This window comes from Pleurodeles waltl, chromosome 4_2 (assembly GCF_031143425.1).
Source record: "Pleurodeles waltl isolate 20211129_DDA chromosome 4_2, aPleWal1.hap1.20221129, whole genome shotgun sequence".
Classification (NCBI taxonomy): Eukaryota; Metazoa; Chordata; class Amphibia; order Caudata; family Salamandridae; genus Pleurodeles; species Pleurodeles waltl.
In genome coordinates this window covers 1,057,023,285-1,057,051,250 of record NC_090443.1, presented here as the reverse complement: position 1 = coordinate 1,057,051,250, position 27,966 = coordinate 1,057,023,285, and the positions used below count along the sequence as shown (strand labels likewise).

General features: G+C 49.7%; 1 protein-coding gene across 3 annotated transcripts in view; it reads left to right on the top strand.

The window, feature by feature from the left end:
• Positions 1-27,966, top strand: part of LOC138293747 (glutathione S-transferase P 1-like) — a 93,202-nt gene that overhangs the window by 37,999 nt on the left and 27,237 nt on the right. For all 3 annotated transcript variants that reach the window (XM_069233086.1, XM_069233087.1, XM_069233088.1), the window contains exons 2-3: positions 2,508-2,543; positions 24,673-24,785. In XM_069233086.1, the coding sequence (XP_069089187.1) occupies positions 2,508-2,543; positions 24,673-24,785 (149 nt within the window). The remainder of the gene's footprint in view (positions 1-2,507; positions 2,544-24,672; positions 24,786-27,966) is intronic.

Here is a 27,966-nt window from a genome sequence, read left to right as displayed (position 1 = left end):
GATTGATGAAATGAATTTATGTAATGATGTGTATTTATACAATATATTTATTGTATTTATTTAGCCTTCTCTCTGTTGTGGTGTCTGTACATTGTGCATCTTCAAAAAATAAAAAATAAAAATAAATAAAAAGGAACAGTCCAGCCCGAACTGCCAGGCCAGGTCCTCCCTGGACCAGAAACAAGCATCCTGGGACCGGTTTCAGGGTATCACCCTTCTTCAGCCAGACTAGCTTGATTCCAGTGGCACAGTGAGCAAGGGACACACGTCTGGGCACACCCTTCCCACTTAAGGCAACATAAGTAACACAAAAGGATGATGGACGGAGTGCTGACAATGCAAACACTCACCCCCAGTCACAGATCTGGGGTTAATCCATCGTTCTTTTGCTCACCATGCCACCCCAGTTCGGACCTAGCCATATGCAAATCAGTCTTGACCCTGTTTCTCATGGGAACAGTCCAGCCCGAACTGCCAGGGCAGGTCCTCCCTGGACCAGAAACAAGCATCCTAGGACCGGTTTCAGGGTATCACCCTTCTTCAGCCAGACTAGCTTGATTCCAGTGGCACAGTGAGCAAGGGACACACGTCTGGACACACCCTTCCCACTTAAGGCAACATAAGTAACACAAAAGGATGATGGACGGAGTGCTGACAATGCAAACACTCACCCCCACTCAGAGCTGGGTTTAATCCATTGTTCTTTTGCTCACCATGCCACCCCAGTTCAGACCTAGCCATATGCAAATCAGTCTTGACCCTGTTCCTCATGGGAACAGTCCAGCCCTAACTGCCAGGCCAGGTCCTCCCTGGACCGGAAACAAGCATCCTGGGACCGGTTTCAGGGTATCACCTTTCTTCAGCCAGGCTAGCTTGATTCCAGTGGCACAGTGAGCAAGGGACCCACGTCTTGGCATACCCTTCCCACTTGGGGCAACTTTAGCAACACAAAAGGATGATGGACGGAGTGTTGACAATGCAAACACTCACCCCCAGTCACAGATCTGCGTTTAATCCATTGTTCTTTTGCTCACCATGCCACCCCAGTTCGGACCTAGCCATATGCAAATCAGTCTTGACCCTGTTCCTCATGGGAACAGTCCAGCCCGAACTGCCAGGCCAGGTCCTCCCTGGACCGGAAACAAGCATCCTAGGACCGGTTTCAGGGTATCACCCTTCTTCAGCCAGACTAGCTTGATTCCAGTGGCACAGTGAGCAAGGGACACACGTCTGGACACACCCTTCCCACTTAAGGCAACATAAGTAACACAAACGGAAGATGGACGGAGTGCTGACAATGCAAACACTCACCCCCAGTCACAGATCTGGGGTTAATCCATCGTTCTTTTGCTCACCATGCCACCCCAGTTCGGACCTAGCCATATGCAAATCAGTCTTGACCCTGTTTCTCATGGGAACAGTCCAGCCCGAACTGCCAGGCCAGGTCCTCCCTCGACCGGAAACAAGCATCCTGGGAGCGGTTTCAGGGTATCACCCTTCTTCAGCCAGGCTAGCTTGATTCCAGTGGCACAGTGAGCAAGGGACCCACGTCTGGGCATACCCTTCCCACTTAAGGCAACGTAAGTAACACAAAAGGATGATGGACGGAGTGCTGACAATGCAAACACTCACCCCCAGTCACAGATCTGGGGTTAATCCATTGTTTTTTTGCTCACCATGCCACCCCAGCTCAGACCTAGCCATATGCAAATCAGTCTTGACCCTGTTTCTCATGGGAACAGTCCAGCCCGAACTGCCAGGCCAGGTCCTCCTTGGACCGGAAACAAGCATCCTGGGAGCGGTTTCAGGGTATCACCCTTCTTCAGCCAGGCTAGCTTGATTCCAGTGGCACAGTGAGCAAGGGACCTACGTCTGGGCATACCCTTCCCACTTAAGATAATTAGCTTGGCAAGACAGTGAATCAATTGTTCTTAGAATTTGGTGATGATGAAGGGTTGGAGGTTCTGCAGCGACCCCAGAAATATCCTGTGTCCCCATCCTATCACTGAAGCAAACTTGTCTGTTGGAGTACCTCTGCTTGTGATGGTAGAAGCCCTCGGTGGGCAATGAGGTGCAGCGTATTCTGGGAAGAAGCAACCTACGGTCTGAGGAAATTTATTTTCTGTACATCATCATTGGTAATGTTTACTGGCACTAACAAGGCTCAAATTCCGCCATCAGTATGCACTGTGGTGAGCTTTATAACACTTAGTCCGATTGCATTGAATGTTTTTCAATATCTTTGGAGTTTCTTAAAGCCCCCGAGCCATGGCAGTCCTCAATAAAAACACACAAAGTATTTGAACAGTCTTGCACATGCCAAGGAGCAAACCACATGTGTGCCCTCAGAAGAGTGGGTGTTGCTCCTTTAAGGTTAATGTCACAAGGTTGTCTTTTGTCCTGTATGATCAGTGCTGTCTGTGTGATCACCACCAGTGTGTCTTTGCTGCTGTATTTGTTTATCTCTTCACATTACACATTCTAATTCTGTGCTTTTCTTTTTGCAGTGTCGCAGTACACCATCACCTACTTCCCTTTCCGTGGTAAGTAATAGTTGGAACCCTGAGGAAGAGCCATGTTTTCTAAAGAGAGGTGATACCTTTGACTGCCCTCTGTGGCTATGACACCACCTCCCATCTGTGGCATTAGGTATTGCAGCAGCCATGTCATTGACTGCCATCTGCACTATGACACCCCCTCACATCTGTGGCATTAGGTATTGCAGCAGCCATGTCATTGACTGCCCTACACCACCTCCCATGTGTGGCATTAGGTATTGCAGCAGCCATGTCAATGACTGTCCTCTGTTGCTATGACACCACCACCCATCTGTGGCATTAGGTATTGCAGCAGCCATTTCATTGACAGCCATCTGTGGCTATGACACCACCTCACATCTGTGGCATTAGGTATTGCAGCAGCCATGTCATTGACTGCCCTATACCACCTACCATGTGTGGGATTATGTATTGCAGGAGCCATGTCATTGACTGCCCTATGTGGCTATGACACCACCTCCCATCTGTGGCATTAGGTATTGCAGCAGCCATGTCATTGACAGCCCTCTGCAGCTATGTCACCACCTCCCATGTATGGCATTAGGTATTGCAGCAGCCATGTAATTGACAGCCCTATGTGGCTATGACACCACCTCCCATGTATGGGATTAGGTATTGCAGCAGTCATGTCATTGACAGCCCTCAGTGCCTATGACACCACCTCTCATGTGTGGCATTAGGTATTGCAGCAGCCATGTAATTGACTGCCCTACACCACCTCCCGTGTGTGGGATTAGGTATTGCAGCAGCCATGTCATTGACTGCCCTACACCACCTCCCATGTGTGGCATTAGGTATTGCAGCAGTGATGTCATTGACTGCCCTCTGTGGCTATGACACCACCTCCCATGTATGGCATTAGGTATTGCAGCAGCCATGTCATTGACTGCCCTACACCACCTCCCGTGTGTGGCATTAGGTATTGCAGCAGCCATGTCATTGACTGCCCTCGGTGGCTATGACACCACCTCCCATGTGTGGCACTAGGTATTGCAGCAGCCATGTCATTGACTGCCCTATACCTCCTACCATGTGTGGGATTAGGTATTACAGCATCCATGTCATTGACTGCCCTATGTGGCTATGACACCACCTCCCATCTGTGGCATTAGGTATTGCAGCAGCCATGTCATTGACAGCCCTCTGCGGCTATGACACCACCTCCCATGTATGGCATTAGGTATTGCAGCAGCCATGTCATTGACTGCCCCATGTGACTGTAACACCACCTCCCGTGTGTGGCATTAGGTATTGCAGCAGCCATGTCAATGACTGCCCTCTGTGGCTATGACACCACTTCCCACCTGTGGCATTAGGTATTGCAGCAGCGATGTCATTGACAGCCCTCTGCGTCTATGACATCACCTCCCATGTAAGGCATTAGGTATTGCAGCAGCCATGTCATTAACAGTGCTCTGCGGCTATGACACCACCTCCCATGTGTGGCATTAAGTATTGCAGCAGCCATGTCATTGACTGCCATCTGCACTATGACACCCCCTCACATCTGTGGCATTAGGTATTGCAGCAGCCATGTCATTGACTGCCCTACACCACCTCCCATGTGTGGCATTAGGTATTGCAGCAGCCATGTCAATGACTGTCCTCTGTTGCTATGACACCACCACCCATCTGTGGCATTAGGTATTGCAGCAGACATTTCATTGACAGCCATCTGTGGCTATGACACCACCTCACATCTGTGGCATTAGGTATTGCAGCAGCCATGTCATTGACTGCCCTATACCACCTACCATGTGTGGGATTATGTATTGCAGGAGCCATGTCATTGACTGCCCTATGTGGCTATGACACCACCTCCCATCTGTGGCATTAGGTATTGCAGCAGCCATGTCATTGACAGCCCTCTGCAGCTATGTCACCACCTCCCATGTATGGCATTAGGTATTGCAGCAGCCATGTAATTGACAGCCCTACACCACCTCCCGTGTGTGGGATTAGGTATTGCAGCAGCCATGTCATTGACTGCCCTACACCACCTCCCATGTGTGGCATTAGGTATTGCAGCAGTGATGTCATTGACTGCCCTCTGTGGCTATGACACCACCTCTCATGTGTGGCATTAGGTATTGCAACAGCCATGTAATTGACTGCCCTACACCACCTCCCGTGTGTGGGATTAGGTATTGCAGCAGCCATGTCATTGACTGCCCTACACCACCTCCCATGTGTGGCATTAGGTATTGCAGCAGTGATGTCATTGACTGCCCTCTGTGGCTATGACACCACCTCCCATGTATGGCATTAGGTATTGCAGCAGCCATGTCATTGACTGCCCTACACCACCTCCCGTGTGTGGCATTAGGTATTGCAGCAGCCATGTCATTGACTGCCCTCGGTGGCTATGACACCACCTCCCATGTGTGGCACTAGGTATTGCAGCAGCCATGTCATTGACTGCCCTATACCTCCTACCATGTGTGGGATTAGGTATTACAGCATCCATGTCATTGACTGCCCTATGTGGCTATGACACCACCTCCCATCTGTGGCATTAGGTATTGCAGCAGCCATGTCATTGACAGCCCTCTGCGGCTATGACACCACCTCCCATGTATGGCATTAGGTATTGCAGCAGCCATGTCATTGACTGCCCTATGTGACTGTAACACCACCTCCCGTGTGTGGCATTAGGTATTGCAGCAGCCATGTCATTGACAGCCCTCAGTGCCTATGACACCACCTCTCATGTGTGGCATTAGGTATTGCAGCAGCCATGTAATTGACTGCCCTACACCACCTCCCGTGTGTGGGATTAGGTATTGCAGCAGCCATGTCATTGACTGCCCTACACCACCTCCCATGTGTGGCATTAGGTATTGCAGCAGTGATGTCATTGACTGCCCTCTGTGGCTATGACACCACCTCCCATGTATGGCATTAGGTATTGCAGCAGCCATGTCATTGACTGCCCTACACCACCTCCCGTGTGTGGCATTAGGTATTGCAGCAGCCATGTCATTGACTGCCCTCGGTGGCTATGACACCACCTCCCATGTGTGGCACTAGGTATTGCAGCAGCCATGTCATTGACTGCCCTATACCTCCTACCATGTGTGGGATTAGGTATTACAGCATCCATGTCATTGACTGCCCTATGTGGCTATGACACCACCTCCCATCTGTGGCATTAGGTATTGCAGCAGCCATGTCATTGACAGCCCTCTGCGGCTATGACACCACCTCCCATATATGGCATTAGGTATTGCAGCAGCCATGTCATTGACTGCCCTATGTGACTGTAACACCGCCTCCCGTGTGTGGCATTAGGTATTGCAGCAGCCATGTCAATGACTGCCCTCTGTGGCTATGACACCACCTCCCACCTGTGGCATTAGGTATTGCAGCAGCAATGTAATTGACAGCCCTCTGCGGCTATGACATCACCTCCCATGTAAGGCATTAGGTATTGCAGCAGCCATGTCATTAACAGTGCTCTGCGGCTATGACACCACCTCCCATGTGTGGCATTAAGTATTACAGCAGCCATGTCATTGACAGCCCTCAGTGCCTGTAGGAAAGTACCATCTTGCCTGGCATGTTACCCCCATTTTTCACTGTATATATGTTGTTTTAGTTGTATGTGTCACTGGGACCCTGGTAACCCAGGGCCCCAGTGCTCATAAGTGTGCCTGAATGTGTTACCTGTGTAGTGACTAACTGTCTCACTGAGGCTCTGCTAATCAGAACCTCAGTGGTTATGCTCTCTCATTGCTTTCCAAATTGTCACTGACAGGCTAGTGACCATTTTTACCAATTTACATTGGCTTACTGGAACACCCTTATAATTCCCTAGTATATGGTACTGAGGTACCCAGGGTATTGGGGTTCCAGGAGATCCCTATGGGCTGCAGCATTTCTTTTGCCACCCATAGGGAGCTCTGACAATTCTTACACAGGCCTGCCACTGCAGCCTGAGTGAAATAACGTCCACGTTATTTCACAGCCATTTTACACTGCACTTAAGTAACTTATAAGTCACCTATATGTCTAACCTTTACCTGGTAAAGGTTAGGTGCAAAGTTACTTAGTGTGAGGGCACCCTGGCACTAGCCAAGGTGCCCCCACATTGTTCAGAGCCAATTCACTGAACTTTGTGAGTGCGGGGACACCATTACACGCGTGCACTACATATAGGTCACTACCTATATGTAGCTTCACCATGGTAACTCCGAATATGGCCATGTAACATGTCTATGATCATGGAATTGCCCCCTCTATGCCATCCTGGCATTGTTGGTACAATTCCATGATCCCAGTGGTCTGTAGCACAGACCCTGGTACTGCCAGACTGCCCTTCCTGGGGTTTCACTGCAGCTGCTGCTGCTGCCAACCCCTCAGACAGGCAGCTGCCCTCCTGGGGTCCAGCCAGGCCTGGCCCAGGATGGCAGAACAAAGAACTTCCTCTGAGAGAGGGTGTGACACCCTCTCCCTTTGGAAAATGGTGTGAAGGCAGGGGAGGAGTAGCCTCCCCCAGCCTCTGGAAATGCTTTGTTGGGCACAGGTGTGCCCAATTCTGCATAAGCCAGTCTACACCGGTTCAGGGACCCCTTAGCCCCTGCTCTGGTGCGAAACTGGACAAAGGAAAGGGGAGTGACCACTCCCCTGACCTGCACCTCCCCTGGGAGGTGTCCAGAGCTCCTCCAGTGTGCTCCAGACCTCTGCCATCTTGGAAACAGAGGTGCTGCTGGCACACTGGACTGCTCTGAGTGGCCAGTGCCACCAGGTGACGTCAGAGACTCCTGCTGATAGGCTCCTTCAGGTGTTAGTAGCCTTTCCTCTCTCCTAGGTAGCCAAACCCTCTTTTCTGGCTATTTAGGGTCTCTGTCTCTGGGGAAACTTTAGATAACGAATGCATGAGCTCAGCCGAGTTCCTCTGCATCTCCCTCTTCACCTTCTGATAAGGAATCGACCGCTGACCGCGCTGGAAGCTTGCAAACCTGCAACATAGTAGCAAAGACGACTACTGCAACTCTGTAACGCTGATCCTGCCGCCTTCTCGACTGTTTTCCTGCTTGTGCATGCTGTGGGGGTAGTCTGCCTCCTCTCTGCACCAGAAGCTCCGAAGAAATCTCCTGTGGGTCGACGGAATCTTCCCCCTGCAACCGCAGGCACCAAAAAGCTGCATTACCGGTCCCTTGGGTCTCCTCTCAGCACGACGAGCGAGGTCCCTCGAATCCAGCGACACCGTCCAAGTGACCCCCACAGTCCAGTGACTCTTCAGCCCAAGTTTGGTGGAGGTAAGTCCTTGCCTCACCTCGCTGGGCTGCATTGCTGGGAACCGCGACTTTGCAAGCTACTCCGGCCCCTGTGCACTTCTGGCAGAAATCCTTCGTGCACAGCCAAGCCTGGGTCCACGGCACTCTAACCTGCATTGCACGACTTTCTAAGTTGGTCTCCGGCGACGTGGGACTCCTTTGTGCAACTTCGGCGAGCACCGTTTCACGCATCCTTGTAGTGCCTGTTTCTGGCACTTCTCCGGGTGCTACCTGCTTCAGTGAGGGCTCTTTGTCTTGCTCGACGTCCCTTCCCTCTGCAGGTCCAATTTGCGACCTCCTGGTCCCTCCTGGGCCCCAGCAGTGTCCAAAAACGCCAAACGCACGATTTGCATGTAGCAAGGCTTGTTGGCGTCCATCCGGCGGGAAAACACTTCTGCACGACTCTCCAAGGCGTGGGGGATCCATCCTCCAAAGGGGAAGTCTCTAGCCCTTGTTGTTCCTGCAGTATTCACAGCTCTTCAGCCTAGTAAGAGCTTCTTTGCTCCAACCGCTGGCATTTCTTGGGCATCTGCCCATCTCCGAGTTGCTTGTGACTTTTGGACTTGGTCCCCTTGTTCCACAGGTACCCTCAGTCAGGAATCCATCGTTGTTGCATTGCTGATTTGTGTTTTCCTTGCATTTTCCCTCTAACACGACTATTTTGTCCTTAGGGGAACTTTGGTGCACTTTGCACTCACTTTTCAGGGTCTTGGGGAGGGTTATTTTGCTAACTCTCACTATTTTCTAATAGTCCCAGCGACCCTCTACAAGGTCACATAGGTTTGGGGTCCATTCGTGGTTCGCATTCCACTTCTGGAGTATATGGTTTGTGTTGCCCCTATCCCTATGTTTCCCCATTGCATCCTATTGTAACTATACATTGTTTGCACTGTTTTCTAAGACTATACTGCATATTTTTGCTATTGTGTATATATATCTTGTGTATATTTCCTATCCTCTCACTGAGGGTACACTCTAAGATACTTTGGCATATTGTCATAAAAATAAAGTACCTTTATTTTTAGTATAACTGTGTATTGTGTTTTCTTATGATATTGTGCATATGACACTAAGTGGTACTGTAGTAGCTTCACACGTCTCCTAGTTCAGCCTAAGCTGCTCTGCTAAGCTACCATTATCTATCAGCCTAAGCTGCTAGACACCCTATACACTAATAAGGGATAACTGGGCCTGGTGCAAGGTGCAAGTACCCCTTGGTACTCACTACAAGCCAGTCCAGCCTCCTACATTGGTTGTGCAGTGGTGGGATAAGTGCTTGAGACTACTTACCACTCTTGTCATTGTACTTTTCATAAGAGAAAAATATACAAAACAAGGTCAGTGTATATACACATAGCCAAAAAGTTTTGCATTTCCTCTTTTCACTCTTTTCTAAGTGCTGAAAAGTACTTCTAAACATTCAAAAAGTTCTTAAAAGTTTAAAAAGTTTTTTCTGTCTTTCCAAAAAGTTCTGAAAACTTTTTTCTCTTTTTCTATCACTTTAACTCTCTCTAAAAAATGTCTGGCACAGGAAAAAATGTTGAACTGTCCAAACTTGCATATGATCACCTTAGCTGGAAAGGAGCAAGGAGTCTCTGCATAGAGAGAGGTTTGAGTGTAGGGAAGAATCCTTCCTTAGAACTGTTAATTAATATGCTTAGAGTACAGGATAAGGCCATAAGTGCCCAATCTGTAGAAAAAGTAGCTAATGGTTCTCAATCTGATCCAGGGACTCCCCCAGAAAAAGGTTCAGGAAAGAAACTTCTCAGCCTGCCCATTACTAGACAGTCTAGCATAGTTGGTACAGAGGTTGAATCACACCATACTGATGGTGTGCTCTCACATTATGCTGGTAGCCAAGCTGTTAGGGTGCCCTCTGTAAGGGACAGGTTTCCTTCTGTTCATTCCCATCATACCTCTGTATCTAGAAATGTCCCTCCCACCCACCCTGATGACAGATTGTTAGAAAGGGAGCTCAATAGATTGAGAGTGGAACAAACCAGACTGAAGCTCAAGAAGCAACAGCTGGATTTGGATAGACAGTCTTTAGAAATAGAGAGGGAAAGACAGAAGTTGGGTTTAGATACCCATGGTGGCAGCAGCAGTATTCCCCATAGTCATCCTGCAAAAGAGCATGATTCCAGGAATCTGCACAAGATAGTTCCCCCTTATAAGGAGGGGGATGACATTAACAAGTGGTTTGCTGCACTTGAGAGGGCCTGTGCTGTACAGGATGTCCCTCAAAAGCAGTGGGCTGCTATCCTATGGCTATCATTTAGTGGAAAAGGTAGGGATAGGCTCCTTACAGTGAAAGAAAATGATGCCAATAATTTCCAAGTTCTTAAGAATGCACTCCTGGATGGTTATGGCTTAACCACTGAACAGTACAGGATAAAGTTCAGAGAGACCAAAAAGGAGTCTTCACAAGACTGGGTTGATTTCATTGACCAGGCAGTGAAGGCCTTGGAGGGGTGGTTACATGGCAGTAAAGTTACTGATTATGACAGCCTGTATAACTTAATCCTGAGAGAGCATATTCTTAATAATTGTGTGTCTGATTTGTTGCACCAGTACTTGGTGGACTCTGATCTGACCTCTCCCCAAGAATTGGGAAAGAAGGCAGACAAATGGGTCAGAACAAGAGTGAACAGAAAAGTTCATACAGGGGGTGACAAAGATGGCAACAAAAAGAAGGATGGTAAGTCGTCAGACAAGGATGGGGACAAATCTAAAAATGAGTCTTCATCAGGCCCACAAAAACACTCTGGTGGGGGTGGTGGGCCCAAATCCTCCTTTAATCAGAACAAGGAAAAGAAACCATGGTGCTATTTATGTAAGATAAAAGGCCATTGGACAACAGATCCCAGTTGTCCAAAGAAAGGCACCACAGCTCCTACCACTACAACCCCTACTGCTACACCTAGTGTCCCTACTAATAGCAGTGGTGGTGGGAGCAAACCTACTAATAGCCAATCCAAGGGAGTAGCTGGGCTCACTTTTGGTAATTTAGTTGGTGTGGTCTGATTAGGGAGACCACAGAGGCTACTTTAGTCTCTGAAGGGGCTATTGATTTAGCCACTTTGGTTGCTTGCCCCCATAACTTGGAGAAGTACAAGCAACTAACCCTAATAAATGGTGTTGAGGTCCAGGCCTACAGGGACACAGGTGCCAGTGTCACAATGGTGATTGAGAAACTGGTGCACCCTGAACAACACATACTTGGACACCAGTACCAAGTAACCGACGCTCACAACATAACACAAAGCCACCCCATGGCTGTTCTAAATCTCAACTGGGGGGGGGTAACTGGTCCAAAGAAAGTTGTGGTAGCTTCAGATTTACCTGTAGACTGTCTATTAGGGAATGATTTGGAGACATCAGCTTGGTCAGATGTGGAGTTGGAGGCCCATGCAGCAATGCTGGGCATCCCAGGGCATATTTTTGCTTTGACAAGGGCTCAGGCCAAAAAGCAAAAAGGACAGGGAAGCTTGGATCCTGGAACAATGGACCAAGTGCTCCCTAAAGCTAGGGCTAGTAGAAGCAAACCACTTCCTACTATCCCTCCCTCTACAGTGGATTCTAATTCTGAGGAAGAAGAATTCCCTCCCTGTGCAGAACCTACACCAGAGGAGCTGGAAGCAGACACTGCTGAGCTTTTGGGTGAAGGGGGGCCTGCCAGGGAGGAGCTGAGTGTGGCACAGCAAACCTGTCCCACATTAGAGGGTCTCAGACAGCAAGCTGTCAAACAGGCTAATGGGGATGTCAGTGACTCTCACAGAGTTTACTGGGAGGACAACCTCTTGTACACTGAGCATAGGGATCCTAAACCTGGAGCTGCCAGGAGATTAGTGATTCCTCAGGAGTACAGAAAGTTCCTCCTAACACTGGCACATGACATTCCCTTAGCTGGGCACCTGGGTCAAATGAAAACTTGGGACAGATTGGTACCATTGTTTCATTGGCCTAGGATGTCTGAGGACACAAAGGAATTTTGTAAGTCCTGTGAAACCTGTCAAGCCAGTGGCAAAACAGGTGGCACCCCAAAGGCACCCCTTATCCCACTGCCTGTGGTTGGGGTTCCCTTTGAAAGGGTAGGGGTTGACATAGTTGGCCCCCTTGACCCTCCTACTGCTTCAGGCAATAGGTTTATCTTGGTGGTAGTGGACCATGCCACAAGATATCCTGAAGCTATTCCTTTAAGGACCACTACAGCTCCTGCAGTGGCAAAGGCCCTCCTGGGAATATTTTCCAGGGTGGGCTTCCCAAAGGAAGTAGTATCAGACAGGGGAAGCAATTTCATGTCTGCATACTTAAAGGCCATGTGGAAGGAGTGTGGTGTAACTTACAAGTTCACAACACCCTATCATCCACAAACAAATGGACTGGTGGAGAGATTTAATAAAACTCTCAAAGGCATGATTATGGGACTCCCTGAAAAACTCCGCAGGAGATGGGATATCCTTCTACCATGCCTCCTTTTTGCCTACAGGGAGGTACCCCAGAAAGGAGTGGGCTTCAGCCCCTTTGAACTTCTTTTTGGACACCCTGTTAGGGGTCCACTCACACTTGTAAAGGAGGGTTGGGAACAACCTTTAAAAGCTCCTAAGCAGGATATTGTGGATTATGTACTTGGCCTCAGATCAAGGATGGCTGAGTACATGAAAAAGGCCAGTAAAAACCTTCAGGCCAGCCAAGAGCTCCAGAAGCAATGGCATGATCAGAAGGCTGTTTTGGTTCAGTACCAACCAGGGCAGAAAGTGTGGGTCTTGGAGCCTGTGGCCCCAAGAGCACTCCAAGATAAATGGAGTGGACCCCACACAATTGTTGAAAAGAAGGGTGAAGTCACCTACTTGGTTGACTTAGGCACTGCCAGGAGTCCCCTTAGGGTGCTCCATGTCAACCGCCTGAAACCCTACTATGACAGGGCTGATCTCACCCTGCTCATGGCAACAGATGAGGGACAGGAAGAAGACAGTGATCCTCTACCTGATCTCTTCTCTTCCACAGAACAAGATGCTCTTGTGGAAGGTGTAGTTTTGGCTGATTGTCTTACTGCTGAGCAGAAAGATAATTGCATAAATCTCCTAGGACAATTTTCAGAACTCTTCTCTACTGTGCCAGGCACCACCTCTTGGTGTGAGCACACTATAGATACTGGAGACAGTTTACCTGTCAAAAGTAAGATCTATAGGCAGCCTGACCATGTCAGGGACTGCATAAAGCAAGAAGTTCAGAAAATGTTGGAACTAGGAGTGGTTGAGCACTCTGACAGTCCATGGGCTTCTCCTGTGGTACTGGTACCAAAACCCAATTCTAAAGATGGAAAGAAGGAAATGAGGTTTTGTGTAGACTATAGAGGTCTCAACTTGGTAACCAAAACTGATGCTCACCCTATACCCAGGGCAGATGAGCTTATAGATACACTGGCATCTGCCAAGTATCTAAGCACTTTTGATTTGACTGCAGGGTATTGGCAGATCAAATTGTCAGAAGATGCTAAACCTAAGACTGCATTTTCTACCATTGGAGGACATTACCAGTTTACTGTAATGCCTTTTGGTTTGAAAAATGCACCTGCCACTTTTCAGAGGTTGGTGAACACAGTCCTGCAAGGGCTGGAAGCTTTCAGTACAGCATATTTGGATGATATAGCTGTCTTTAGCTACAGCTGGGATGATCACCTGGTCCACCTTTGGAAAGTTTTAGAGGCTCTGCAAAAGGCAGGCCTCACTATCAAGGCTTCAAAGTGCCAGATAGGGCAGGGTAAGGTGGTTTATCTGGGACACCTTGTTGGTGGGGAACAGATTGCACCACTTCAGGGGAAAATCCAAACTATTATTGATTGGGTTCCCCCTACCACTCAGACTCAGGTGAGAGCCTTCCTAGGCCTCACTTGGTATTACAGGAGGTTCATTAAGAACTATGGCTCCATTGCAGCCCCTCTTAATGACCTCACATCCAAGAAAATGCCTAAAAAGGTATTGTGGACAGCAAGCTGTCAGAAAGCTTTTGAGGAGCTGAAGCAGGCCATGTGCTCTGCACCTGTCCTGAAAAGCCCTTGTTACTCTAAAAAATTCTATGTCCAAACTGATGCATCTGAATTAGGAGTAGGGGCAGTCCTATCACAACTTAATTCTGAGGGCCAGAATCAACCTGTTGCTTTTATTAGTAGGAGGTTGACCCCTAGAGAAAAGCGTTGGTCTGCCATTGAGAGGGAGGCCTTTGCTGTTGTCTGGGCTCCGAAGAAGTTGAGGCCATACCTGTTTGGCACTCACTTCATTGTTCAGACAGACCACAAACCTCTACTTTGGCTAAAACAAATGAAAGGTGAAAATCCTAAATTATTGAGGTGGTCCATATCCCTACAGGGAATGGACTATACAGTGGAACATAGACCTGGGAGTAGCCACTCCAATGCAGATGGACTCTCCAGATATTTCCACTTAGACAATGAAGACTCATCAGGTAATGGCTAGTCTTATTGTCCTTCGTTTGGGGGGGGGGTTGTGTAGGAAAGTACCATCTTGCCTGGCATGTTACCCCCATTTTTCACTGTATATATGTTGTTTTAGTTGTATGTGTCACTGGGACCCTGGTAACCCAGGGCCCCAGTGCTCATAAGTGTGCCTGAATGTGTTACCTGTGTAGTGACTAACTGTCTCACTGAGGCTCTGCTAATCAGAACCTCAGTGGTTATGCTCTCTCATTGCTTTCCAAATTGTCACTGACAGGCTAGTGACCATTTTTACCAATTTACATTGGCTTACTGGAACACCCTTATAATTCCCTAGTATATGGTACTGAGGTACCCAGGGTATTGGGGTTCCAGGAGATCCCTATGGGCTGCAGCATTTCTTTTGCCACCCATAGGGAGCTCTGACAATTCTTACACAGGCCTGCCACTGCAGCCTGAGTGAAATAACGTCCACGTTATTTCACAGCCATTTTACACTGCACTTAAGTAACTTATAAGTCACCTATATGTCTAACCTTTACCTGGTAAAGGTTAGGTGCAAAGTTACTTAGTGTGAGGGCACCCTGGCACTAGCCAAGGTGCCCCCACATTGTTCAGAGCCAATTCACTGAACTTTGTGAGTGCGGGGACACCATTACACGCGTGCACTACATATAGGTCACTACCTATATGTAGCTTCACCATGGTAACTCCGAATATGGCCATGTAACATGTCTATGATCATGGAATTGCCCCCTCTATGCCATCCTGGCATTGTTGGTACAATTCCATGATCCCAGTGGTCTGTAGCACAGACCCTGGTACTGCCAGACTGCCCTTCCTGGGGTTTCACTGCAGCTGCTGCTGCTGCCAACCCCTCAGACAGGCAGCTGCCCTCCTGGGGTCCAGCCAGGCCTGGCCCAGGATGGCAGAACAAAGAACTTCCTCTGAGAGAGGGTGTGACACCCTCTCCCTTTGGAAAATGGTGTGAAGGCAGGGGAGGAGTAGCCTCCCCCAGCCTCTGGAAATGCTTTGTTGGGCACAGGTGTGCCCAATTCTGCATAAGCCAGTCTACACCGGTTCAGGGACCCCTTAGCCCCTGCTCTGGCGCGAAACTGGACAAAGGAAAGGGGAGTGACCACTCCCCTGACCTGCACCTCCCCTGGGAGGTGTCCAGAGCTCCTCCAGTGTGCTCCAGACCTCTGCCATCTTGGAAACAGAGGTGCTGCTGGCACACTGGACTGCTCTGAGTGGCCAGTGCCACCAGGTGACATCAGAGACTCCTGCTGATAGGCTCCTTCAGGTGTTAGTAGCCTTTCCTCTCTCCTAGGTAGCCAAACCCTCTTTTCTGGCTATTTAGGGTCTCTGTCTCTGGGGAAACTTTAGATAACGAATGCATGAGCTCAGCCGAGTTCCTCTGCATCTCCCTCTTCACCTTCTGATAAGGAATCGACCGCTGACCGCGCTGGAAGCTTGCAAACCTGCAACATAGTAGCAAAGACGACTACTGCAACTCTGTAACGCTGATCCTGCCGCCTTCTCGACTGTTTTCCTGCTTGTGCATGCTGTGGGGGTAGTCTGCCTCCTCTCTGCACCAGAAGCTCCGAAGAAATCTCCCGTGGGTCGACGGAATCTTCCCCCTGCAACCGCAGGCACCAAAAAGCTGCATTACCGGTCCCTTGGGTCTCCTCTCAGCACGACGAGCGAGGTCCCTCGAATCCAGCGACACCGTCCAAGTGACCCCCACAGTCCAGTGACTCTTCAGCCCAAGTTTGGTGGAGGTAAGTCCTTGCCTCACCTCGCTGGGCTGCATTGCTGGGAACCGCGACTTTGCAAGCTACTCCGGCCCCTGTGCACTTCTGGCGGAAATCCTTCGTGCACAGCCAAGCCTGGGTCCACGGCACTCTAACCTGTATTGCACGACTTTCTAAGTTGGTCTCCGGCGACGTGGGACTCCTTTGTGCAACTTCGGCGAGCACCGTTTCACGCATCCTCGTAGTGCCTGTTTCTGGCACTTCTCCGGGTGCTACCTGCTTCAGTGAGGGCTCTTTGTCTTGCTCGACGTCCCCTCTCTCTGCAGGTCTAATTTGCGACCTCCTGGTCCCTCCTGGGCCCCAGCAGCGTCCAAAAACGCCAAACGCACGATTTGCGTGTAGCAAGGCTTGTTGGCGTCCATCCGGCGGGAAAACACTTCTGCACGACTCTCCAAGGCGTGGGGGATCCATCCTCCAAAGGGGAAGTCTCTAGCCCTTGTCGTTCCTGCAGTATTCACAGCTCTTCAGCCTAGTAAGAGCTTCTTTGCACCAACCGCTGGCATTTCTTGGGCATCTGCCCATCTCCGAGTTGCTTGTGACTTTTGGACTTGGTCCCCTTGTTCCACAGGTACCCTCAGTCAGGAATCCATCGTTGTTGCATTGCTGATTTGTGTTTTCCTTGCATTTTCCCTCTAACACGACTATTTTGTCCTTAGGGGAACTTTGGTGCACTTTGCACTCACTTTTCAGGGTCTTGGGGAGGGTTATTTTGCTAACTCTCACTATTTTCTAATAGTCCCAGCGACCCTCTACAAGGTCACATAGGTTTGGGGTCCATTCGTGGTTCGCATTCCACTTCTGGAGTATATGGTTTGTGTTGCCCCTATCCCTATGTTTCCCCATTGCATCCTATTGTAACTATACATTGTTTGCACTGTTTTCTAAGACTATACTGCATATTTTTGCTATTGTGTATATATATCTTGTGTATATTTCCTATCCTCTCACTGAGGGTACACTCTAAGATACTTTGGCATATTGTCATAAAAATAAAGTACCTTTATTTTTAGTATAACTGTGTATTGTGTTTTCTTATGATATTGTGCATATGACACTAAGTGGTACTGTAGTAGCTTCACACGTCTCCTAGTTCAGCCTAAGCTGCTCTGCTAAGCTACCATTATCTATCAGCCTAAGCTGCTAGACACCCTATACACTAATAAGGGATAACTGGGCCTGGTGCAAGGTGCAAGTACCCCTTGGTACTCACTACAAGCCAGTCCAGCCTCCTACAGTGCCGATGACTCCACCTCTTATGTGTGGCATTAGGTATTGCAGCAGCCAAGTCATTGACTGCCCTACACCACCTCCTGTGTGTGGCATTAGGTATTGCAGCAGCCATGTCATTGACTGCCCTCGGTGGCTATGACACCACCTCCCATGTGTGGCATTAGTTATTGCAGCAGCCATGTCATTGACTGCCCTATGTGGCTATAACATGTCATTGACTGCCCTCTGCGGCTATGACACCACCACCCATCTTTGGCATTAGGTATTGCAGCAGCCATGTCATTGACTGCCCTACACCACCTCCCATGTGTGGCATTGGGTATTGCAGCAGCCATGTCATTGACTGCCCTACACCACCTCCAACGTATGGCATTAGGTATTGCTGCAGCCATGTCATTGACTGCCCTACACCACCTCCCATTAGTGCCATTAGGTATTGCAGCAGCCATGTCATTGACTGCCCTACACCACCTCCCACGTATGGCATTAGGTATTGCAGCAGCCATGTCATTGACTGCCCTACACCACCTCCCATTAGTGGCATTAGGTATTGCAGCAGCCATGTCATTGACTGCCCTCGGTGGCTATGACACCACCTCCCACCTGTGACATTAGGTATTACAGCAGCCATGTCATTGACTGCCCTCGGTGGCTACGACACCACCTCCCACCTGTGGCATTAGGTATTACAGCAGCCATGTCATTGACTTCCCTTTGTGGTCAAGGAAAGTACTGCAGCGTTGGCATTTTGTGACTTCAATAGCCAGGGAATGACATTGCTACGGCTCTGAAGCAGTAGAACTCCATCTATGTTGCTGTGGTTTACTGTCCCTGCCCCATTTCATGAGCCTGGTCAGCTTTCTATGCCCCAAGAGCTGCAGCTATTTTATGAGCTGCCCCCCTCCCCTTGCAAAAAATAACCTGGCACACCCGGGAGCCGAGTTTTAAACAAGCACAGGAGACTGCGCTTATTTTCAAAAAACATTTGTTGAGATTTGAATTTCCTCTAGGATTACCACTGCAATAGTGTTTTTAAAATTGCTGTTTGGCCCAGGCGGGGTCCCTGGCGGACCCTACCACCAGGCCTAGGGGCCACGGTATTACTGCCCCTTCTCTTTTTATTTTAAATTTGTTTTGGGACCCGGCTGAGTCCGAGTCCCAAGATAGCTGCTAACATTTCCTGTCTGAAGTGTTGGTAGCCAATGAGATCTCCATGAGATTTGTCCAATCCACGTAGGATCTGTGTGCCTAGATATACAAATTTCTTTTTGCTTTAATTTTTCAAAAACTGCTGAACAAAATTACAGCAAATCACAAAAAGAGATCTTTTTGGACCAAGGTCTACCTTTCTGCCAGTGTTACGTTCAGCTATTTGGCTGTAGTTGTGTTCAAAATCTCTATAGGAAATTGCATGTGGAAAATGCTTTTTGGTGCTCCCCTTTTTCTCGGCTCCCAATTGACGAATCACCCTGAAACCTTTAAGACAGCAGCTGACATGAGTGGCAAACTAGTTTTGAAAATTTAATGAAGGTTCGTCAAACGGTAGCAAAATTATTGGCATTACAAAAAATGCTTTTCCAAAGGAAACTAGGGGCCAGATGTATCAAACTCTTTTACCATTCACAAATGGGAAATCGGGCCATTTGCAAACGGTAAAGGTTTTTTTGCCATGTACCAACCCTATTTTGTGAGTCGGTTACCTGTTACCGACTCGCAAAATTCAGATTGCAACTCCCTATTAGGAAGGAGTGTGCCAAGGGCGTTCGTTCCCAATAGTAAGTCGCAGGGCCATGTGTTATTGTTTCGCGACCAAGAATGCAGTCACAAAACTATTGTAGTTACCACTAATTTCAAGTTGGTGGTAACCCATTCGCAAACGAGAAGGGATCCTCAAAGGATCTCTTCCCCTTTGTGAATGGGGGTGCACATGTTTTTTCAGAGCAGGCTGTGGTCCCACGAACCACTGTCTACTCTGAAAAAATGAAACTGAAACATTTTGTTTTTATTTTTGAAATGCACCCCCTTTTCCTTTAAGAATAATGGGCTGCATTAAAAAAAAACTGCTTTCTTTAAAAAGCAGTCACAGACATGGTGGTCTGCCGACCCCAGCAGGTCACCATCCCTGTGAGTGCGGTCATTCCCAAATGAGTTGCAAATTGGGACCTGCCTCATGAATATTAATGAGGCAGGTCTCTTGCGACCGTTTGGGAATCGCAAGCAGTGTTAAACACACGGTTGTACATAGCAGTTTACGATTTCCTAATAGCGAATAGCAAGGTGTCACATCTCAACTGTAGTTACCAGAGTTTAGCAGCTGCGTCATGTCGTTACTACAGGTGACTGGAAGGATATCACAATTTGACTGTTATAAGGACATTAGGGACGAGGATTTGTAAAGGACTTGCTGTCTCCGAATGTATTCTACAACTGATTCCATACACCTGAGCTCACATTGTGAGTATAGGCTCCTAAGGGGCAGATGTGTTATGAGGATGGGGTACTACGTGCTCGGGGTGGCCTCATGAGAAAGGCACTGGCCTCCGAAGCCATGGATTGTGGGGAGGTCGAGCCCCATTTGGGGTAGAGCTGCTTACTTTCTGCTGTCAATTTTTAGTTTTACAAACCAGCAAATTCAGCAGTTGCTTGCTCGGGTAGGTCGCTCCCCTGCTCACGCAGCGCCACCAGTCCCTGACTGCCCTCCTCACCGTTCTCATCCTGTGAGTGTGTGCGAGTGTCCCCCCTCTTTACCCGTGTACCCCGAGTGCTTGTGCGGACTGACTGACCGGAATCCTCCTTTCTTCCCGTGTATCCCGTGCGTGTCCCCCTGAGTGCCGTGTGCCCCCTCCTGCCGTTCTCCCTCATTTTCAGCCCCTCCCTTTAGAGTTTTACCTGGCCTCTCGCCGTTTTTTTGCCGCCGTTCTTTTTGCCGCCTTTTTCGCTGCTTTTTCTTTTTCCCGCCTCCAGATTCCCCCGCCCGCCCGCCTCCCAGCTGACCCCTCCTCCCCGGCTACCCTTAAATGGCGGCCGCTGCGAGGCAGAGGTAGCGACCACTGACCCTCGGGTAGGTCGCTCCCCTGCTCACGCAGCGCCACCAGTCCCTGACTGCCCTCCTCACCGTTCTCATCCTGTGAGTGTGTGCGAGTGTGCCCCCTCTTTACCCGTGTACCCCGAGTGCTAGTGCTGACTGACTGACCGGAATCCTCCTTTTTTCCCATGTATCCCGTGCGTGTCCCCCTGAGTGCCGTGTGCCCCCTCCTGCCGCTCTTCCTCATTCTCAGCCCCTCCCTTTAGAGTTTTACCTGGCCTTCTCGCCGTTTTCTGCCACCGTTCTTTTGCCGCCTTTTTTGGCGCTTTTTTCTTTTTCCCGCCTCCAGATTCCCCCGCCCGTACGCCTCCCGCCTCCCAGCTGACCCCTCCTCCCCGGCTACCCTTAAATGGCGGCCGCTGCGAAGCCACGCAGCGGACGCGCCGCTGGCTCGCCGAAGGCGCGCCTAAGGCAAGCCCGTCTGCACCCGTCCGCGCCTGGACCGCGCCTAGCGCCACAACCCCTGGCCCCCGCTACCCCCACCTCCCCCGCCTGACCCACAACTCCGCCTTCCTCACCGCTCTCAACCCCGGCCGAAGGCCGGCCTGCTGCCGCGCCACCCCGAAGCGGACCCACGGACCCTTCACCTGCCGCAACTGCCATTTCACCTGCCTACGAACTCACACTACACCCAACAGGAACGACTCGCCCAGAAACAACCTCAACTGCATCCTGGTCAACACCAGATCCGTCCACAGGCACGCCATCGAACTGTGGAACCTCATCGACTCTACAAACCCGGACATCGCCTTCCTCACCGAGACCTGGATGAACCCCTCCTCGGCACCCGACATCGCCATAGCCATCCCCGACGGCTACAAAATCATCAGGAAAGACCGCACCAACCGCACCGGAGGAGGCATCGCCATCGCCCACAAGAGCTCCATCCGCATCTCAACCTACACCGACAACTCACTGCCCGACGCCGAGCACCTCCACTTCTCAATCAACAGCGACCCCAAGACCACCCTCAGAGGCACCCTCATATACAGACCACCAGGACCACGCACAAAGTTCAGCGAAGACATCGCAGACTTCATCAGCCCACACACACTCCCGTCCACCAACTACATCCTCCTAGGGGACCTCAACTTCCACCTAGAGAATCGCACCGACAACAACACCACCGCCTTATTGGACAACCTCGCCAACCTGGGACTGAAACAACTAGTCAACACCCCCACCCACTACGCCGGACACACGCTGGACCCCATCTTCTCCTCCAGCAAACACATCTCTTTCAGCCACACCACTGTACTCTCCTGGACAGACCACAGCTGTGTCCACTTCAGCTTCAAGAAAACCAACGTACACCACCACGCCCAACAACCACCAAGAAGACAGTGGAACCGAATCCCCTCGGAACAACTCACATCGACCCTCTCTCAGAACCCACCCACCAGCACTACAGACCCCAACGAAGCCACCAACAACCTCACGAGCTGGATCTCAGACTGCGCCAACCTCCTGGCCCCCCTGAAGACCCAAGCAAACAGAAACAGCCACAAGAAAAATTCCTGGTTTACCCCCGACCTCAAGGACTCCAAAAAAGAATGCCGCACCCTCGAGAAGACTTGGCGCCTCAACCAGACCGACGAAAACATGGCTGCTCTCAAAAACGCCACCCGAAAACACCACCAACTCCTCCACGCAGCATGAAAATCAGCCTTCCAGAACAGACTAGACAGCAACACCCACAACAGCAAGGAACTATTTGGCATCGTCAAAGAGCTCTCCAACCCCGACGCCGAAAACAACTCCATCCCTCCCTCACAGGACCTCTGCGACTCCCTCGCAGCTTTCTTCCACCACAAGATCACCGACATCTACAACAGCTTCACCACAACCAACTCGAACCCCCCACCGGAACCCACCACCGACAACACCACCATCCACACCTGGAACCCAACCTCCACTGAGGAAACCACCCACGTCATGAACTCCATCCACTCAGGATCACCATCCGACCCCTGTCCGCACCACATCTTCAACAAAGCCGACAACATCATCGCACCCCACCTCCGAGACGTCATCAACACATCTTTTTCCACCGCCACCTTCCCGGAGAACTGGAAGCACGCTGAACTGAACGCCCTCCTAAAGAAACCAACAGCAGACCCCACCGAACTCAAAAACTTCCGGCCCATCTCGCTCCTACCGTTCCCCGCCAAAGTGATCGAGAAAATCGTCAACGCTCAACTCACCACCGCCCTGGAAACCAACGACTCACTCGACCCCTCACAGTTCGGCTTTAGAGCTAACCACAGCACCGAGACCGCCCTCATCGCAGCCACGGACGACATCAGATCCCTGACCGACAAAGGAGAAACCGTGGCCCTCATACTCCTGGACCTGTCTGCAGCATTCGACATGGTCTGCCACCGCACCCTGATACGTCGCCTAAGCAACGCCGGCATCAGAGGCAAGGCCCTGGAATGGATCACCTCCTTCCTCTCCGGAAGAACTCAGAGAGTCCGCCTCCCCCCCTTCAGATCCACGGCTACGGAGATCATCTGCGGCGTCTCCCAGGGATCCTCCCTCAGCCCCACCCTCTTCAACATCTACATGACCCCCCTGGCGAACATCGCACGCAAACACGGACTCAACCTCATATCCTACACAGACGACACCCAGCTCATCCTATCCCTCACCAACGACCCCACCTCAGCAAGAACCAGACTACACGAAGGCATGAAGGAAGTAGCGAACTGGATGACAGACAGCCGGCTTAAACTGAATACAGAGAAAACGGAGGTCCTCATCCTCGGCCCTACACCTACCGCCTGGGACGACTCCTGGTGGCCTCCCGCCCTAGGCAGCACTCCCCAACCCACCGACCACGCACGCAACCTCGGTTTCATCCTGGACTCTTCCCTCTCCATGACCAGACAGGTCAACTCGGTGACCTCAGCATGCTTCAACACCCTCCGCGTGCTCAGCAAGATCTTCCGCTGGATCCCCACCGACACCAGGAAGACCGTCACCCACGCCCTCGTCACCAGCCGCTTGGACTATGGGAACGCTCTGTACACCGGCATCACCATCAAGCTGCAGAGGAAACTTCAACGAATCCAGAACGCCGCTGCACGACTTATCCTGAACATACCCCGCCACAACCACATCTCCGGACACCTGAGGAAACTCCACTGGCTCCCAGTCAACAAGAGGATAACCTTCAGACTCCTCACCCACGCACACAAAGCCCTGCACAACCGCGGACCAGAACTCATCAACCAGCGCATCTCCTTCTACACTCCTCCTCGCACCCTACGCTCGACCGGACAAGCCCTGGCAGCCGTACCACGCATTCGCAAAGCCACCGCCGGAGGCAGGTCCTTCTCTTACCTAGCAGCAAAGACCTGGAACTCCCTTCCCAGCCACCTTCGCGCCATACAAGACCACCTTCACTTCAGAAGGCAGCTCAAGACCTGGCTCTTCGAGCATTGACCCCCTTCCCCCACAGCGCCTTGAGACCCTTACGGGTGAGTAGCGCGCTTTATAAATGCGACTGATTGATTGATTGATTGTCACAGAGAATAATGTTCTTGACCATATACAAGTACAAGTCCTTTCTTTTAACATAGGACAGACTTTACTTTATTTCCTATAATACTTGGTCACACCATCAGCCTTCCTTAAAGCCATGGTTTTTTCTCTTTCATATGCATAAGATACTATAGTTGCAGACAGGAGCGATCGAAGCAGAATGTGTAGTCGAAAATTAAACACACCAAAAAGCAGTTAGTAATTTCTTTTAAAATATATTGTAATCACTTTCATGAAAATCTGCAGCTCAGAAATGCGCAGTAACTTGCAGAAGCATTCTTTCTTTTGTGTAATCAACTATATATGAAAAATTAACACATTGCCCTAAATCTCTCCTTTCTGCTAATTACTGTTCCTTTTAGAAAATTAGATCATAAGTATGAAATGCAAGTTCATGTTTTTATCGTTTAAACAGCAGCTGCAATGATAGTTAGTAAGCTGCTGGTATCTTGGCAGCTGGTTGTGACAGGAGGCATTATGAGTCATTCTCCAGTCTATCACATGGCAGCTCATACTGGGCCCAATTCCCAAAGGTAAACTTAAACCAAAAGTCTCACTTTTCTACCAGTAAAGTTAGACTTTAGGTCCAAACTTAACCTTTTGGTCTAAGCTTACGTTTGTGAATCGGGCTCATAGTATCCCCACACACGATGCCTTCTAAAGTTTTTTCCAAGACTCTAACCTTCCTCTCGCTCCTTCCCTCCAGGGCGCACAGAGACCCTGCGGTTCCTGCTGGCGGACCAGGGCTGCGAGTGGAAGGAGGACGTAGTGTCCTTTCAAGACTGGCATGCTGGAAAGGTGGAGCTCAAGCAGAAAGCTGTGAGTATTAATGAGAGTAAGGATTTGGTTCCTATTACGCCTCTCGCTACGGCGATTCTTCGTCATAGGGTGAGCCAGCGTCAGGACCTCCGACAGGTCCATCAGTATCTTCCTTGACAGCTGCTACCTGTCCACTAACCTAAGGTCCACACAGTAAGATCCAATGATTTGTGTTTGTGTTGAATGCCAGACCCTAAATGAAGACGAAAACGTACTGGAATGTGTGAAACTAAGGGCCAGATGTAGGAAGCATTTTGCATGGTGCAAACTGTGAAAATCGCAGTTTGCGCCATGCAAAATGCTCATCGCGATGCTCATTAAGAATTTGCGAGTCGGTACCGACTCACAAATTGTGAATGCGACTCGCAAATAGGAAGGGGTGTCCCCTTCCTATTTGCCACTCGCATCGCAATGCTAAATTGCTTTGTGACCGCGAATGCGGTCGCAAAGCAATTCGCAGTTACCACCAGTGTCACACTGGTGGTAACTCATTCGCAAAAGGGAAGGGGTCCCCATGGGACTCCTTCCTCTTTGTGAATGTTGCCAAAAAGGTTTTTTCAGAGCAGGCAGTGGTCCAATGGACCACTGCCTACTCTGAAAAAACGAAACCAAATGGTTTCGTTATTTTTTTTATTTTGCAAAATTAAAAAAAAAAATGCTTTATTTAAAAAGCAGTCACAGACATGGAGGTCTGCTGTCTTCAGCAGGCCACCATCCCTGTGAGTGCAGGGACTTGCTATGGGGTCGCAAAATGCGACCCACCTCATTAGTATTAATGAGGTGGGTCTTTGCGACCCCATAGCGAATCGCAGACGGTGTCTGAGACACCTTTCTGCATCCGATTCACAAAATCAGAACTTGCTACATCTGGCCCTAAATACTTTATTTAGGGAATGTTAGGCCTGACATCCTTATGGTGGTCTTACCCCAGACTTTTCACCACTTTTCCTCCATTTTTGCTGTTTTTTTTTGTTGGCCTTAGGACTCTGAGCACTTTACCACTACTAACCAGTGCTAAAGTGCATATGCTTCTCCCCTAAAATATGGTAACTTTGGTGTATCCACAGTTGGCATTTTTAATTTACTTATAAGTTCCTTTTAAATGGGACACTATATACCCAGGGCCTGCAAATTCAATACTACTAGCGTGCCTGCAGCACTGATTATGCCACCCACTTCAGTAGCCCTTAAACATGTCTCAGGCATGCCATTGCAGGACCTGGGTGTGCAGTTTCACTGCCACTTTGACTTGCCATTTAAAACCTACTGCCAAGACTTAAACTCTCCTTTTATTACATAGAAATCAGTCCAAAGGTAGGCCCTAGGTAGCCCATTGGGCAGGGTGCCATATAGGTAAAAGGCAGGACATGTACTTTTACGTTTTACATGTCCTGGTAGTGAAAGACTCCCAAAGTCATTTTTTACTACTGTGAGGCTTACTCCTCTCATAGCCTAGCATTGGGAATTCCTTATTATAGTTGTAATTCCTGATCAGAAAGGAGTAGTTACATCATGTTTCATATCATTGGATTGGTAATGATAAATCTCCCTTACTGGTAAAGTTGGATTTAACAGTACTATTTTAGAAATGCTACTTTTAGAAATTGGTTGTTTCTCTGCTCTTATTGTTCTGTGTACCTTGCAGCCTGTCTCTAATACACATCGAAACTAGGTGGCAGCTAACCTTTGTGCATTCTCTCCAGACAGCCACAAACACAGGAAGGGTGGGTGTGACAAAGGACTCATCTGCATTCATCTGCATTCTGATAGGCCTTCCTGGCCTGGCAGGGTGGAGTGAAGCTCACACTTACACTTCAATAGGGAAGTGCCTGTCCCCCCACAAAGGGGTGATTACCCCCTAGTGGTGCCAGGGCTGGGATGAAAGGGGGACCTGTGTACTTCAAGGTGCTGCTTTGTAGTCACCCCCACTTCAAAGGTACTTTTTGGTGTAAGTACTGGTGTTCTTACCCTAGCGAATCAGATCACCACTGGACCTGTGAAACACTCTGCTGGAGTAAAGGCTGCTGTGCTGTAAGATTTGCCACTTTGCCAGGGCTGACTCTTCCAAGGAACTGCTTTTCTGCTTTGCTGAGTTCCCCTGCTTATCTCTGCTCTACTAAGGACAAGGACTGGGCCCATCTTGCAGAACCTAGAGTAACTCCAAGGGCGTGCTGGCTTGTCCCCTGTTCTCTTGCAGTCTCAGGGACATCAAAGACTGCCTGCAACTCTCCTAGTGCTGCTGGACTCTGCCAAATGTAAGTCCTACCCTTGCCTGAGATGCCTCCTTAAGTCCTTGGCCTCAGAAGTGGATTCTGCAGCTGATTTCTGCAAAACCCAACACATCACCTCGAGTGTGTGTGAAATTCCGTTGCATCGTTCCTTCAACACCGACGCAGAGGCAGTTCAACGACAGTGGATTTACAGCCTCCACAGCTCAATGACAACACATTGCATGCACTTCAATGGAGTTTCATGCCGATGCAGGACCCAACTGAGAGGCTCGACAATGACGCATCTACCCAACTTCACTAAACGGAATCGACACATCGTGCCCTCGACATCGATGCTTTTCTCCATCAAAGGTACTGTTTCATTGGACCCTGTGTGGGTTCTGTGTAGGGTTGTGCGGGGAGCTCCGCCTTGCTGGTGGAGCTAGAGTTTTTGAAACGCCGCGTTCTGCTAGTAGCACGGAGTAAATAAAAAAAAAATTCGGAGCTCACCCGATGCGCGCTGCAGCTCAAGCGCAGGCAGTCTGCGCTTGCACTGTGTAGCTCATAACTGGGCTGCATTGCGCATCGGAGCACAGAGAGAGGCAGCCACTTTGGAGAAAGACTAGTTGCTGTTGGACAATGAGGAGAGGAGGACCCCAAGGAAGACCCATGTAAGTCTTCGTCTCTTACTCTCTTTTTCTATGTATGTGCACATTGGTGCACAAACAAGAACTGAAATTGCAGCTTTCACTTACCACGGCCCCGGCCTGAATTCAGACAGTGAAAGCTGCAGTTTCAGGCCTCGTGTGCACGGGGCAGGCTGGTGTACAACAGGCCTGGCAGCTTGCACTGCCTATGCCCTGGATTGAATTCAGGCCAGTGCCATAGGCAGCGAAAGAAAGCTGCAATGCACACGGGGCAGGCCAGTGCACAAGAGGCCTGAAACTGCAGTTTTCACTGCCAAGGCCCTC